The 15,784-nt window shown below is 45.3% G+C and overlaps 3 protein-coding genes and 1 non-coding gene across 4 annotated transcripts in view; 3 read left to right on the top strand and 1 right to left on the bottom strand.

Moving 5' to 3' along the window:
* The first annotated feature begins 171 nt into the window (after positions 1 to 171).
* LOC123453326 lies at positions 172 to 1,542 on the top strand. Its single transcript, XM_045130321.1, has one exon. It carries the CDS (start codon positions 203 to 205, stop codon positions 812 to 814), a length of 612 nt encoding a protein of 203 aa, XP_044986256.1. The 5' UTR covers positions 172 to 202; the 3' UTR covers positions 815 to 1,542.
* A 1,494-nt stretch (positions 1,543 to 3,036) lies between these two features.
* Trnav-aac lies at positions 3,037 to 3,109 on the bottom strand. Its single transcript has one exon. It is a non-coding gene; the product is annotated as a tRNA-Val (tRNA).
* A 2,129-nt stretch (positions 3,110 to 5,238) lies between these two features.
* On the top strand, positions 5,239 to 7,688 carry Actrt3 (actin related protein T3). The gene is made up of 2 exons (XM_004652365.2): positions 5,239 to 5,448; positions 6,614 to 7,688. Exons 1-2 carry the CDS (start codon positions 5,249 to 5,251, stop codon positions 7,530 to 7,532), a joined length of 1,119 nt encoding a protein of 372 aa, XP_004652422.1. The 5' UTR covers positions 5,239 to 5,248; the 3' UTR covers positions 7,533 to 7,688.
* The window catches only part of Mecom (MDS1 and EVI1 complex locus), an 806,791-nt gene continuing 796,363 nt past the window's right edge, over positions 5,357 to 15,784 (top strand). Inside the window, exon 1 of the mRNA XM_045161392.1 lies at positions 5,357 to 5,448. The gene's annotated coding sequence lies outside the window, so the exon portion shown is untranslated. The remainder of the gene's footprint in view (positions 5,449 to 15,784) is intronic.

Genomic DNA, 15,784 nt, shown 5'->3' with positions numbered 1-15,784 from the left:
TCTCTGTCTGTTTGCCTCTTTCTCTCTCTTTCTTTTGCTCTCAAATAAATAAAAATGAACAACAACAAAAAAAAGTGATGTGTCTGGCGAGACTATTTTAAAAAAGCAGAGGCAATTTGATTTCTTCACCGAGGTGTATTTTCTTATCAGAACCTTTTTGCTCTCTGTAAATTAAGAATCGGAGTCAGGCATCGCCCACCGGATGTGCCCGAGGGCCTCCGCGTGGGGGGCTGCGTGGGGAGCCGTGGACATGTCCGTGCTTGGGCGCCTGGGGGCCCTGCGGACGCGGATAGGATTTTTACCAAATATATTTAAAGTGTTGTCTCACCGGCCATCAGAATTCAGAGCCTTCTCTGCTTGTTACAACGCCATCTACAACAAAGAAACAGGCCAGCTCAGCAAAACTGACAAGGAACTCATCATTGTGGTGACCAGCCTGCCTGGAAAATGCCTATATAATGTGGTTGTCCATAGTGCCCTGTATAGGGTCTACTCTAAAGATCCAGTGCTCTCTGACCAGGTTTGTATAAATTGGAGAAAGTCTGATCTCCCTGCTCGAGAAAAAGCAATGCTGGAATTTGCACTTGCTGTTACCCAAGTTGAAGAGATAACAGATGACCATTTCACAAAGCTTCAAGTACATGGTTTCAGTCGAGAAGATGCCTGGGACATAGCCACCATTGCAGCTTTTTATGCCATGGCCAATCGCCTTGCACATTTTATCAGTATCATTCCCAACAGAGAATTCTATACCGTGGGCAGAACCAGCAGTGCCAACAACAAGAAGAATGAACTTGATTCTCCTCAGGCATAAAGGCCTAACAGGAAAGGCCCATGTTTATCATGTCATTTATGTTTCCTTTTGAGAGAGTTTAGCTTTTTTTTTTTCAATCTAGTTATTAGATAGAGAAAAAAGTAAGTAAATCTGTTCCCTGCCTGTTTGATGAGATAAATCATAAATGTAGGTCTCTAGGACGTGTGACACTTGACAATGAGGTATACATTTCAGAAAACTTGCTAATTATTTACTTGCATGTAATCTGAAAGTACTATCTTGGAAGTCAGATGTGGTGGTTTACGCCTTTAATCCCAGCACTTGGGAGGTAGAGGTAGGAGGATTGCTGTTTGAGACCACCCTGAGACTACATAGTGAATGACAGGTCAGCCTGGGCTGGAGCAAGACCCTACCTCAAAAATAAATAAATAAATGAAATGAAAGTACCACCTTGGAAAGGAATTTGAAGATGCTTTAAATTCAGGAATATCTTACCTGTGGCCCATAGGCTTCATGCATCCCAAGGTGGTTATAAATGTATCCTATATATGTGCAAATGGCAAGATGATGTCTCAGTGTCAAAAGGTTGGACATCCCTGCTTAGGTATTTCTGTTGAATGGATTGAATTTCAGCTACTAAACTTAAAAATACTCTATGGGCTGGAGAGATGGCTTAGCAGTTAAGCGCTTGCCTGTGAAGCCTAAGGACCACGGTTCAAGGCTCGGTTCCCCAGGTCCCACATTAGCCAGATGCACAAGGGGGCGCACACGTCTGGAGTTCGTTTGCAGAGGCTGGAAGCCCTGGCGCGCCCATTCTCTCCCCCTCTATCTGTCTTTCTCTCTGTGCCTGTCGCTCTCAAATAAATAAAAAATAATTTTAAAAATTAAAAAAAAAAAAAAAAACTCTAGCTTTTAGCCGGGCATGGCGGTGCACACCTTTAATCCCAGCACTCGGGAGGCAGAGGTAGCTTCACCATGAGTTCATGGCACCCTGAGAATACAAAGTGAATTGCAGGTCAGCGTGGGCGAGAGTGAAACTCTACCTCAAAACAAAACAAAAACAAAAAAAATTTCCAAAAACGGTCTTATACAAACTGGTAATACACTTATTTGAAACAAATTCTTTAGTGACAAGGTTGTATTTAAAGGCTCCCAACAGGGCTGCAGATTGCTCAGAGGTTAAGTTTGCTTCCTGCACCAGCATGAGGACATGAGGTAGTCTGAAACTACCTGAGTTCGAATTGCCATAACCCACATTAAACAGTTAGGTGTGGCCAAGAAAAAAAAAAAAAAAGAATCGTATGTGTGAATAAAACAACACCCGTTGTATTTATAAGAAACTTTATCACAATTCTGAGCACAGTTTCGTTCCTAATTCCACCTTTTTGTCCGAGCACTTCCATATATTAATTCAAAAATACTTAAGAACTTGAAAGGTTAAAAATAAAACATGAACTGGGCGTGGTGGTGCATGCCTTTAATCCCAGCACTTGGGAGGCAGAGGTAGGAGGGTCGCCATGAGTTCAAAGCCACCCTAAGACTAGTAGTGAATTACAGGTCAGTCTGAACTAGATTGAGAACCTACCTCGAATAACCAAAAATAAATAAATAAAAATGAGCGGGGGAGGGGGGGTCGGGGGCTGGCAAACGCCTTTATTCCCAACATTCAGGAGGCAGAGGTAGAAGGATCGCCTGAGTTCGTAGCCTCCCTGAGACTAAATAGTGAATTACTCAGCCTGGGCTAGCGTGAGACCTTACCTTGAAAAACCAAAAATAAATAAGACATGATCTGGGTTGGGGGAAGATAATCTCTAGAGGGAACTAACTTGACAAAGTACAAGCACTCTGGAGCTACATGAGCACTTTTGTTAAGAGACGCGCGGGTGCTGGTGATTGAACCCAGCGTGCGCGCCTGCGAAGCTAGCCTTTGATCAGCTCATCCCCAGCCCTTAGCTCTGCCTGACGACTGTCACGCTGCGTTTGGTTTCCCCTTCTTGGATGTACAGTATTTTCTTAAGCATTAGACTAGTTGCGAGTCGAATTGTGAAAAAAATGAGGCAGTTATTCCACTTCACAGACTAAAACTACAGCATTTTGTAAACCAATAAACATTCCAATAAAAATTTTTAGATTCTCTTCTCTGCTGCTTTCCCTCTCTCAAGTAAAATTAAAAATTAAAGACTTCAAGGTTCTTCAAGTTACGAGGTCATGCTTTGGAGGAAAAAAAGGAATCTTTATCATGCGTTGTGACTGAAAAGAGCTGTTTCCGCCCGGTTTCGAACCGGGGACCTTTCGCGTGTTAGGCGAACGTGATAACCACTACACTACGGAAACACAGCTACGACCATGGCTTCAAAAGCTCTTCTTATGGATGTAAGCTCCTGTACTTCACACAGCTTGAAAGAGCTGATGTAATTTTAAACAGAATAACAAGAAAAACAAAACCGAAAAAAATATATATGTATACTCTGAAAAATAAACCTGCGTGGCTATGCACGCCTTTAATCCCAGCTCTTGGGAGGCAGAGGTAGGAAGCTCGCCGTGCGTTCTAGGCCACCCTGAAACGACATAGTGAATTCCAGGTCAGCTTGAGCTAAACCAATAAACAAAAACAACAAAAAATTATATATATATTCCTAGCAGTAGACAGGCTGAGATCTCCTTGAAACGTCCCGCGGGTAAGGCTGTAGAAACCAGCCCCTCTCACTTGCGGGCCTCTTGGGCACATTTTCTTGGTACCCGCTTCCCGCGGCTGGGTAGGGCGGGCATGCGCAGACGCCCACGTCCCAGGTCCAAGACCCAGTCAGCCCCAGGGGAGAACACCGGGTAAATTACTCTCGGATTTCCTTTCTGTCGCCCGCGTCAGGTTCTCTCATTTGTGTACCAGTTTTAAAAGCCCTTAAAGGGTGTGGAAAATCAGATACTGAGATGCGCGTTTTCAACCCAATGTGCTTTCTTTTTTCTTTCTCCCTTCCACCCCACACTTTTTGTTTTTTTGCTTTTGTTTTTCGACATAGGGTCTCACTCTAGCCCAGACTGACCTGGAATTCACTATGGACTCTCAGGGTGTTCTCAACTCACAGCAATCCTCCTACCTCCCGAGTGCTGGGATTAAAGGCATGCGCCACCACGCCCGGCACACCCCCCCCCTTTTTTTTTCTTTCCGAGGCAGGATCTAACCCAGGATGACCTGGAACTCACTTTTATTTCAGGCTGGCCTGGAATTCACGTCTATCCTAACCCCAGCCTCCTGAGCGCTGGGATTAAAGGCGTGTGCCACCAAGACTAGCCCCAATGTACTTGCTTTTCTTTCTTTTTTTTTTTTTTTAATTTTATTTTAAGCCGGGCGTGGTGGCACTCGGGAGGCAGAGGTAGGAGGATCGCCCTGAGTTTGAGGCCACCCTGAGACTCCATAGTGAATTCCAGGTCAGCCTGGGCTAGAGTGAGACCTTACCTTGAAAAAGAAAAAAAAATTTTTTTTAATTTTATATCTTTTCACAATTTTTATTAACATTTTCGATGATTATAAAAAATATCCCATGATTGGGCTGGAGAAATGGCTTAGTGGTTAAGCGCTTGCCTGGGAAGCCTAAGGACCCTGGTTCGAGGCTCAATTCCCCAGAACCCACGTTAGCCAGATGCACAAGGAGGCGCACACGTCTGGAGTTCGTTTGCAGCGGCTGGAAGCCCTGGCGCGCCCATTCTCTCTCTCTCCCTCTGTCTTTCTCTCTCTCTCTGTCACTCTCAAATAAATAAAAATGAACAAACAAACAAACAAAATTTAAAAAATATCCCATGGTAATACCCTCCCCCCCTTGCTCTTCTTTTTTAAAAAACTGAATCCAAACTTCATATGAGTAAGGAATCTCTTTCCCAAAGAGTGGCTTGTCTTTATGCCTAAAAATCAAGACTAGGGGATGAAAATGAACTTCCTATAGATATAATTCAAGGCAATGAAGAAGGAAGTTAAAGAATGGAAGAGGACACAGGAAAAGCAGGAGAGAGTCAGAAGAGTAAGGAGGTGATATTGACAGCCTGCCCAGGAGACAAAAACAATAATGGTATTTCAAGTCGTTTCACGCCATTTTTCACATCTTTTTTCCTAAGTCTTCCGAAGTTTGGGATGTGAGCAGGCAGCCTTCCTGTGGTACCACTTTCCTTCGCCCTTTCCCCGGGCCAGGGCCCGGATTCCTGCTACGCTAGCACGTCTCGGAACTGGAATTCCGCGGTCTGGGTACCGTAGCTGGAAACGCAGACCTGTGTTTGGGGGGAAAGCCGAGGTTTTCTGTTACTAGCATTCCCGCGTCCAGGGGGCCGAGGGCGGCTCGGGTGACCCGCGGGGCGCCCCTCCCTCCCGGCCCAGGCTGCGGGCCGGTCCCGGGTCCTCTGTGACGCTGCGTTCCCGGCCCTGGACTCCCGCACAGCCCCGGCCCGGCCCAGCACGGCCCGCGGCGGGGCGGCGGCGGCGGCGGCATGGGCTGCTACCAGCCACCGGTGGTGATCGACAACGGCTCAGAAATGATCAAGGTCGGCCTGGCCGGGACCCGGGAGCCGCAGTTTGTCTATCCGAACATCCTCGGCCGCGCCAAGGGGCACAGCACGGCTGCGGAGAGCGCCCCAGGGCTGTGCGTGGGCGACCAAGCGCAGGAGCAGAGAAGCAGCCTGTCCATCAGGTAGGTCACCCCGCCACCCTGGTGGAGGGTGAGGGAGCCCAGCGGGCAGAGTCCTGAGCAAGGGCGCCACCCACCACCCACCGGGAAGGGAGGAAATGGAAAATCTCCTCCTCCCTCCCTCCCTGCTGAAAACGGGCCACAAATCTTATAGGGTACCAATCGCTAGAGGCTGTTCACTACCTGTTCTCTGCACCTGTACAAATGCATTCAAACGTGTACAGTTATCATTCACAACATACAGCTTTATTGGAGAATATGATGTAACCCAGTGTGGTGGAGCACAGCACGCCCTTAGTCCCCACAAAGGCAGAGGTGAGAAGATCGCTGTGAGTTCAAGGCCACCCAGAGAATTCAGAGTGAATTCCAGGTCAGCCTGGGCTACAGCGAGACCCTACCTTGAAAAAAAAAAAAAAGAAAGAAAGAAAACAGAAAAAGAAAGGAAGAAAGAAAGAAAGAGAGAGTGATGTAGGGCTGGAGAGATGGCTTAGTGTATGAGGCACTTGGACTGCAAAGCCTAAGGACCCAGGTTCAATTCTAGGAGCCAGGTTCAGTTCTCCAGTCCTCATGTAAGCCAGATACACAAGGTGGCACATGTGTATGGAGTTTGTTTGTAGTGGCTAGAGGCCTTGGTGTACCTGTTCTCGCTCTCTCATCAGTTTCTTTCTCAAATAAATAAATAAGGAGTGATATAGCTAGGCCAGGCATGGTGGCGCACAATTTTAAACTCAGCACTTGGGAGGCTGAGGTAGGAGGATCTCTGTGAGTCATCCTCCCTGAGTCTAAGGCCACCTTGAGAGACTGAGAGTACATAGTGAATGCCAGGTCAGCCTGGGCCTAGAGAAAGACAATGACAATGTGATGTAACACATGGTGCTCTTTGTCGTTCAGAGTCTTACCTTTAACTGCTATTGAAACTATGGTATCCCCTGATTTTTTAAGTCACATTTTCAAGAGGAGGAAAAAACAAAACAAAACAAAAAACAGAAACACAGTGAACAATTGCAGAGACAAAAGCAATGAACGATTGCAGTCAGCTGTGTTCATGGATATTGACATTTACTTTTTGGGAGAGGTTGCCCATAAAGGGATACCAATAATAAGTACTGGGATTAGCTGACATTTGAAGTAGAGGCTGGAAAAAATAAAGGCTTACTTATCCCTACAGCTGCCCAGTGGAGCGTGGTCTCATTACTTCATGGGGAGACATGGAGATCATGTGGAAGCATATCTATGAGTGTAGCCTGAACTTGAAGCCCAGTGATGGCCCAGTCTTGGTTACGGAGCCTGCACTGAACCCACTGGCCAACCGGCAAAAGATATCTGAAGTGTTTTTTGAGCATCTGGGCGTTCCTGCCTTCTACATGTCCATTCAGGCAGTGCTGGCTCTTTTCGCTGCTGGCTTCACGACTGGCCTGGTGCTGAATTCAGGTGCGGGGATTACCCAGTGTGTGCCCATCTTCGAAGGTTACTGTCTACCTCATGGTGTGCAACAACTTAACATAGCTGGCCATGACCTCAACAACCACCTCATGATGATGTTGAAGGGCCACGGTATCGTGCTGCTTAGTTCTGGGGATAGAAAGACTATTGTAGACATTAAGGAAAGCTCTTGCTACGTGGCACTGAACTTTGAGGAGGAAATGGCCAAGAAAAACGAGTGTCTAGAGAAAGTCTACAAACTACCTGATGGGAATACCATCAAGCTCCGTGATCAGCTCTTCCGTTGCCCGGAGGCCCTCTTCACTCCACGTCTCCTGAACATTGATGCCCCGGGCATTGATAAGATGTGCTTCAGTAGCATTATGAAATGTGATACCGACCTTAGGAATTCTTTCTTCTCCAATATTATCCTGGCTGGAGGATCAACCTCTTTCCCTGGTTTAGACAAGCGGCTAGTTAAGGACATAGTAAAGGTGGCCCCTGCCAACACCCCTGTGCAGGTTACAGCTCCTCCGGAAAGGAAAATATCAGCATGGATGGGAGGGTCCATTCTCGCATCCTTGTCTGCCTTCCAAGACATGTGGATCACTGCTGCAGAATTTGAAGAAGTTGGACCCAATATAGTACACCAAAGATGCTTCTGAAATACAAATAAAATGTCATTAGAAAAACCGGTTTGAGTATTTGCAGTACCACACTTAATTTTTTTGTTTTTGTTTTTGTTTGGTTTTTCAAGGTAGATGTCTCACTCTAGCCCAGGTCAACCTGGAACTCACTATGTAGTCTCAGAGTGGCTTCAAACTCACAGCAGTCCAGTCCTCCCGAGTGCTGGGATTAAAGATATGCACTAGCATGCCCGGCAAAAGAATATTTTTTTTCTGGTTTTTTTTTATTTTTTTTTGAGGTAGGGTCTCACTCTAGCTCAGGCTGACCTGGAATTCACTGTGTAGTCTCAGGGTGGCCTTGAAATCACTGCTCTCCTCCTATCTCTGCCTCCCAAGTGCTGGAATTAAAGGTATGCGCCACCAGGCCTGGCATCAAGAAATTCTTTTTAAAATATCTTTTATTTTTTAACTGTTTTTGTTTTTATTTGTATTTATTTATTTGAGAGTGACAGATAGACAGAAAGAGAGAGAGAGACAATGAGGGTGCCAGGGCCTCCAGCCACTGCAAACGAACTCCAGACGCATTCACCCCCTTGTGCATCTGGCTAATGTGGGCCCTGGGGAACCGAGCCTTGACCCAGGGTCCTTAGGTTTCACAGGCAAGCGCTTAACCACTAAGCCATCTTTCCAGCCCAAGAAAAAATTTTAAAAACATTTATTTGAGAGATAGAAAGACAAGAAGAATGTGTGCCCCAAGGCCTCCACCCACAGCAGATGAACTCCAGACACTTGTGCCACCTTGTGCATCTGGCTTAGGTGGGTCCTGGGGAATCAGCCCTGGGTTTGGCTTTGCAGGCAAGCACCTTAACCGCTAAGCCATCCCTCCAGCTCACCACTACACTTTAACTATTATGTATTTCTGAGGGAACAACATATTTGTTTTGGGGATGGCCTTTTTTTGGTAGTACTGGGAATTGAACCTAGATCCTTACACATGCTAAGTGCTGTGTCTCAGAGCTATATCCCCATATCTATCTTTTAGTTATTTATTTATTTTAGACAAGCCCAACAGATTGGCCTGTTTTTTTGTTTTTGTTTTTGTTTTCTTTCATGCCTGCCTGTGAGAGAGAATTGGCATGCCAGGGCCCCAGCTACTACAATTGAACTCCAGATGAGTGCACCCCCTTATGTGCAAGTGTGACCTTGCACGTTGCGTCAGGCTTACATGGGACCTGGAGAGTCAAACATGAGTCATTAAGCTTTGCAGGCAAGTGCCTTAAGTGCTAAGGCATCTCTCCAGCCTGGGTTTGTTTTTTTTTTAAGTTTTATTATTTATTTATTTAGTTAGTTAGTTAGTTAGTTAGTTATTCGAGAGAGTCAGAGAGAGGGAAAGAGAGAGAGAAAGAAAGAAAGAATGGGTGCACCAGGGCCTCCAGACACTGCAAACGAACTCCAGATGTGTACACAACCTTGTACATCTGGCTTATGTGGTCCTGGAGAATCGAACCTGGGTCCTTTGGTTTTGTAGACAGTGCTTTAACTGCTAAGCCATCTCTCCAGCCCTGTTTTTTTTTTTCTTTTTTCTTTCTTTTCTTCTTTCTTCTTTCATCTTTTTTTGAGGTAGGGTCTCACTAAAGCCCAGGCTGACCTGGAACTCACTCTGTAGCTCCAGGCTGGCCTTGAACTCGTAATGATCCTCCTACCTCAGACTCCTGAGTGAAGGGATTAAAGGTGTGAGCCACCAGGCTCACCCGGCCCTTTTTCCTTTTCAAAGTAAGGTCTTGCTCTAGCCCATGCTGACCTAAAACTCACTCTGTAGTCTCATGGTAACCTCAAATTGACAGTGATCCTCCTACCTCTGCCTCCTAAGTACTAGGATTAAAGGAGTGCACCACCACACCTGGCTTTCAAATAATGTATATATTTGTTTATCTGCAAATAGAGAGACAGAGGGAGGGAGGAAGAGAGAGAATGGATATGCCAGGGCCTCCAACCACTACAAACTCCAAAAGCATGTACCACTGTGCGTCTGGCTTTACATGGGTAAAATCCCATGGGCATCAAATCCAGGTCCTTAGGCTTTGTAGTCAAGCACTTTAATCACTAAGCAATCTCTCCAGCCCTATAACATATTACAGTCACCATATTATAATTAAACTTCCAAACATACAAACCAAAGAAAATAATCAAGTCACATACAAAAGCAAGCCTATCAGGATCAAAGCAGATTACACAACACAAACTTAAAAGCCAGAAGGGCTTGGAATGATGTATTCCAAGTTTTGAAAGATAACAACTGTCAACCAAGGTTACTTTATCCTGCAAAATTATCCATTCAAATAGATGAGAAATTAGGACATTCTACAGCAAAAGCAAGATAAAGGAATATTTGAAGACAAAACCAGCTCTACAGAAAATACTTGAAAAATCCTCCATGCTGAAGAGAAAGAAAAGCACACATATAAGGAATATGGAAAAAACAAACCATGCTATAATACTAGTTAATACAAGAGAGCGAAGGTAAAACCGGAAGAACTACAAAACAAGAAAAATGGCAAAAAAAAAAAAAAAAAATACACACCTTTCAATAATAACTCTTAATACCAACGGCCTCAATGCCCTAACCAAAAGAGCAGACTGGGTTAAAAAGCAGGATCCTTCAATTTGTTGCCTCCGAGAAACTCACCTTTCTACAAATGCTGGACACTCTTAGGGTGAAAGGTTGGAAAATAGCGTTTCAAGAAAATGGGCCTAGAAAACAAGCCGGAGTTGCTATCCTATTTCAAAGGGGAAAGTGTGTGTGGGGGGATTACCATGGGATATTTTTTTATAATCATGGAAAATGCTAATAAAAATTTAAAAAAAATAAAAATAAACTGAAAAAAAAATTTAATTTATGTATTTGAGAAAGAAGGGGGAGAGGGAAGAGAATGGGCATGCCAGGGCTTCTAACCACTGCAAATGAACTCCAGATGCATGCACCACCTTGTGCATCTGTCTTATACAAGTACTGGGGAATTGAACCTGTGTCCTTAGGATTTGCAGGCAAGCACCTTAACCATGAAGCCATCTCTCCAGTCCTGTAATTTATTTTTTAATAGTTATTTTTATTTATTTATTTGGGGGGAAAATGCAGAGGGGGGAAAAAAAAAGAAAGAATGGGTGGATCAGGACATCCAGCCACTGCAAATGAACTCCAGATACTTGCACTACCTTCTGCAACTGGCTTATATCGGTCCAGGGGAACCGAAGCTGGGTCCTTTGGCTTTGCAGGCAAATGCTTTAACTGCCAAGTCATCCCCCCAGCCCTATTTTTTTTTTTTTTCGAGGTCGTGTCTTGTTCTAGCCCAGGCTAACCTGGAATTCACTATGTTGTCTCAGGTCGGCCTAGAACTCACTGCAATCCTCCTATCTCTGCCTCCCAAGTGTTGGGATTAAAGGCATGCGCCACCACCCCAGCTCCTAAAAGTTTTTTAAAAATAAGAAAAGAAAGATTTCATAACAAAGCAGAAACAGGAGAACCCCTGTAAATTCAAGGTCAGACTGGTCTACCTAGTGAGTTTCAGACCAGCTTGGGTTACACAGAAAACAAAAAACACTACACAAAACACAAACAACTAACTAGAGTTCTATCATTTCCACTACTTTCATTTGGATCTAGGGGCAAAATAAGTGGATTTGGGCTGAGACTATGCTATCTACCAGCTGCATGACTTACACTTTGTTGTTGTTGTTGTTTTTTTTTTTTTTGGTTTGTTTGTTTTGGTTTTTCGAGGTAGAGTCTTGGGAACTCACTCCTGAGTGCTGGGATTAAAGGTGTGTGCCACCATGCCCGGTTGATTTACACATTTTGAAATAAATTTTGTTGATAAAGTAGGATTACTAATCTCCGGGTCACTGTGAAGTTCTTAAGATACATCTATTTAATAGAGAGGAGACAGAGAGACTGAGAATGGGCACATCAGGGCCTTTTACCATTGCAAATGAACTCCAGATGCTTGTGCCATTTTGTGTATCTAGCTTTATATGGATACTGGGAAAATCTAACCTGGGCTCTCAGGCTTTGCAGCCAAGGTCTTCAACCACTGAACCATCTCCCTAGCCCTAAAGATATTTGAAATACTATAAAATGTTATCTTTTGCTTATAAAATTTAAAAAAATTAGAGGTCTGGTTGAGATTACTACCTCTTTCACAGCCTGAGGGCTTTCAGCCTTGTTCCGGGTACTTTCCCACTTTTCTTTCTGCATGTGAGCCCCTTCCCCAGCGCCTTCTCTCCAGGTGAGAGCGACTTTTCTTCATCTTCCCTCTCTCAGGCTGGGAAGGGGGAGAATTTCTTTTGGTTTGGGCTTTCCTGCTGCCCTTTCTCTTAATCCTAACTCTCCCTAAAACAAATCTCATAATTCATTTATTCATACTTCTCCCAGTCCACGTTTTCAATTCTCTGATAACTTGGAAAAGAACCCAAAGCTGGGATTCACAGGCCGGGGAGTCTCCTACATATCTAGAGAGATCTAATTACTCCCAGGACTCCAACTGTACATCAACACTATTACTTTAAAGCAAAGTCTAGGATTGAAAAGACTTTCTTTAAAAACAAAACAAAAGCCGACCATGGTGGCGCATGCCTTTAATCCCAGCAGAGGTAGGAGGATAGCCATGAGTTCAAGGCCACCCTGAAACTCCATAATGAATTCCAGGTCAGCCTGGCTAGAGTGAAACCTCCAAAAAAAAAAAAAAAAAAAAAAAAAAAAAAAAAAGCCAGGCATGGTGGCACATGCCTTTAATCCCAGCACTCGGGAGGCAGAGGTAGAAGGATCGCTGTGAGTTCAAGGCCATTCTGAGACTACACAGAGAATTCCAGGTCAGCCTGGGCCAGAGTGAGACCCTACCTCGAAGAAAAAAAAAAAAAAAAAAAAGAAAAAGAAAAAGACTTAGCCAGGTGTAGATCTGTAATTCCCAGGAGTCTAAGGTAGGAAGTTTGCCATGAATTCCAGGTTATTCTGGCTAAGAATGAATTCAGGTCAGCCAGAGTGAGCCCCTACTTTGAAAAAAACTAAAACATAAGAGAGAGATTTAGTTTTTATTAGGGCTAGGGCTCCACCTTCTTTTGTTGTTGTTGCTGTTTTATGTTTTTTGTTTTTTTCGAGGTAGGGTCTCACTCTAGCCCAGGCTGACCTGTAACTCATTATGTAATCTCAGGGTGGCCTTGAACTCATGGAGATCCTCTTACCCTGCTTCAGGAGTGCTGGGATTAAAGGTGTGCACCACCACGCCCGACCTTTTTTTAAAAATTTTTATTTATTTATTTGACAGAGAGAGAGAGAGACAGACAGAGAGAACGGGCATGTCAGGGCCTCTAGCCCCCTTATGCATCTGGCTAACGTGGGTCCTGGGGAATTGAACCTGGGTCTTTTGGCTTTGCAGGCAAACACCTTAACTGCTAAGTCATCTCTTCTTGGTAGATCTTTTGACCTGAAACTCATCAAACTTAGTGGTGCACACTTGTAATCCTGGGAGGTGGAAGCAGGAGGATCTTCTCCACCCCACTATACAGCAAGTTGGAGGTCAGTCTGAGATACTTAACACCCTGTCAAAAACCAACCAATTAGTGGAAAAAATAGAATAGTAAGACAAAGAAAGCAGAGTGTACCTCCATCTGTAATCCTTATATTTAGCAGGCTGAGGCAAGAGAATCACAAGGTGGAGGCCAGCCCAGGCTACAAAGTGAGACTTATCTCAAAAGTAATTAATTAATGAATTGTTGTCTATAATTATGGAAGTTGTCGATAAAAAAGTTTAAAAAAGTAAACAAACAAATGAAGTCCTTATATTTAAAACCCATTTTCTCAAGGGGACAAAGAAAGGACTTTCTAAAGTAGAAGGGGCAGGGCAGCAAGCAAGGTACCTCCAGAGAGTATGCTTTCATACATTTCTCCAAAAAGCAAGACACTTGGGAGGCAGAAGTAGGAATATCACTGTAAGTTCAAGGCCAGCCTGGGACAAGAGTGAGACCCTACCTTGAAAAAATAATTTCTCCAAAATATATAATCAGAATTGAGAAGTAACTTATCTGTACGTGTTTTCAAAATAGTGGGAAGCATGTTTTGTGATGGCTTAGCAGTTAAAAGTGCTTGCCTGTATAGCTTTGCAGTGGCTGAAGTCCTCAGGGGTTCCATTCTCTCTGCCTGCCTTTCCCTTGCTTTCAAATAAATAAATTTTTTTTTAACCAGGCATTAAAAGTCGGGTGTGGTAGCACACGCCTTTAATCCCAGTACTTGGGAAGCAGAGGTAGGAGGATCACCAAGAGTTCAAGGCCACCCTGAGACTACAGAGTGAATTCCAGGATACTCTGAGCTAGAGTGAAACCCTATCCCAAAAAACCAAAATAAAGAAATAAAATAATAATAATAATAATAATAATAAAGGCATTAAACATTGCCTGAAAAGCAGGCAGGCCCACTCCATTTTTCATGGTGACGTTCTAGAGACCTAGTAACAGACTTGGACATGGTTCTGAAGGACAAGGGCCCTGCATGCCAGGAAATGGGGGCTAGGATAGCATGTGTGCAGGGTTCGGATAGCTAGGCCCCAGATGCTGCCAGGGCCTCAGGCCTCTTCATCACACTATAGCCAGATGAATCTTAAAAAAAAAAAAAAAATTATTTATCTAGCCCAGGCTTATCTGGAATTCCTTATGGAGTCTCAGGGTGGTCTCGAACTCACACTGGGATTAAAGGCGTACATCACCACGCCCAGCTTCCAATGTGTTCAACCACCCCCACAATTAAAAAAATGTTTTAGAGGGCTGGAGAGGTGGCTTAGCAGTTAAGCGCTTGCCTGTGAAGCCTAAGGACCCCGGTTGGAGGCTCGGTTCCTCAGGACCCACGTTAGCCAGATGCACAAGGGGACGCACGTGTCTGGAGTTCATTTGCAGTTGCTGGGAGGCCCTGGCGCGCCCATTCTCTCTCTCTCTCTCTGTCTGTCGCTCTCAAATATATAAATAAAAATAAAATGTTTTAGAAAAAAAAATGTTTTAAGCCGGGCGTGGTGGCTCAGGCCTTTAATCCCAGCCCTTGGAGGCAGAGGTGGGAGAATCACAGTGAGTTCGAGACTGCCCTGAGACTACATACTGAGTTCCAGGTCAGCCTGGGCTACAGTGAGAACCTACCTTGAAAAACCAAAAAAAAAAAAAAAAATTAAAATTAAAAAAAAAAATTGCCGGGTGTAGTGGCACACTCCTTCAATCCAGCACTCGGGAAGCACAGGTAAGAGGATCGCCATGAGTTTAAGGCCACCCTGAGACTATAGTGATATAGTGAGTTCCAGATCAGCCTGAGCTAGAGTGAGACCCTACCTCGAAAAACAAAATCTCTCCAAAAAAGGCATTTGGAAGCACCCCAAGTTAGTTCCACATGTAAAGCGCTTTAAAAAAAAAAAAAAAGCAAGCCTTGGGGGAGGGAGGGAATTACCAAGGGATATTGTTTACAATTATGGAAGTTGTCAGTAAAAAAAAAAGAGAGATTAAAAAAAACCCTTCAGGAAAGTCCTTCAAGGAACTGGAAGAAGACTCCTTCAGGTTAGACTACAAATAGCATCTTTTTTCAGTTCCCGCGAGGCCAACTGTCGCGAGAGAGGCGCCGGCCAATCAGCGCGGGCGGCGGTCGCCCCATTTATAAGAGCCTGGCCGGGCGGCCGGCTGAGAGGAGGGCGGGCGCGGAGAGGCGGCGGCCATGTTTTTCCTAACCCTATTTGAGATGAGCGTAGGCGTAGTTGCTCCCGCCGCGCTGTTTTTCTCGCTGACTTTCAGCCGGCGGAAGAGCTTGGGTTCACCTCACCATCCCGCCTGAGGTAAACAAACAAACAAAAAATGTCGGTGGCTGGCCGCTCTGCCTCTCCCGGGGCCCTGCGGAGGTTGCCGGCGCGCCCAGTGCGCTCCCGCAGCCCGCCTGGAGGCCGCGGTGGGCCCGGGGCTTCTCTGGAGGCGCCCACTGCCGCCGCGAAGAGTTCGCGCTCTGTCAGCCGCGGGCACTGGGGCGCTGCGGGCGAGGTCCGGCTCGCTGGCCGCAGGGAAAGGAACGGAGCGTGGTCCCGGAGCGTGGCTTCCCTGAGCGGTGGGAAGTGCACCCGCAACCGGCTCACACACATCCCTCCGCAGAGGGGATTTCCCCGGAGCCCTCGGCCGACCCTGGCAGATGGGCGGGCAGTTCGGTAGGACCCGCGGGAAGAGGTCCCAAATAGAACGGGCCCTGAGTGTGGGTGGCTCACGAAATACTGTCTACGTAGATGTTA

Source organism: Jaculus jaculus, chromosome 11 (genome assembly GCF_020740685.1).
Source record: "Jaculus jaculus isolate mJacJac1 chromosome 11, mJacJac1.mat.Y.cur, whole genome shotgun sequence".
NCBI lineage: Eukaryota > Metazoa > Chordata > Mammalia > Rodentia > Dipodidae > Jaculus > Jaculus jaculus.
Note: the sequence above shows the minus strand (reverse complement) of the source record. Positions and strands in the feature narration are given on the sequence as shown.

Bases quoted from the DNA above. Each gene is read 5' to 3' on its own strand.
- LOC123453326 (XM_045130321.1), top strand. From the start codon at position 203: ATGTGCCCGAGGGCCTCCGCGTGGGGGGCTGCGTGGGGAGCCGTGGAC.
- Actrt3 (XM_004652365.2), top strand. From the start codon at position 5,249: ATGGGCTGCTACCAGCCACCGGTGGTGATCGACAACGGCTCAGAAATG. The intron at 5,449-6,613 runs GTAGGTCACCCC...TTATCCCTACAG, and splicing joins AGAAGCAGCCTGTCCATCAG to CTGCCCAGTGGAGCGTGGTC.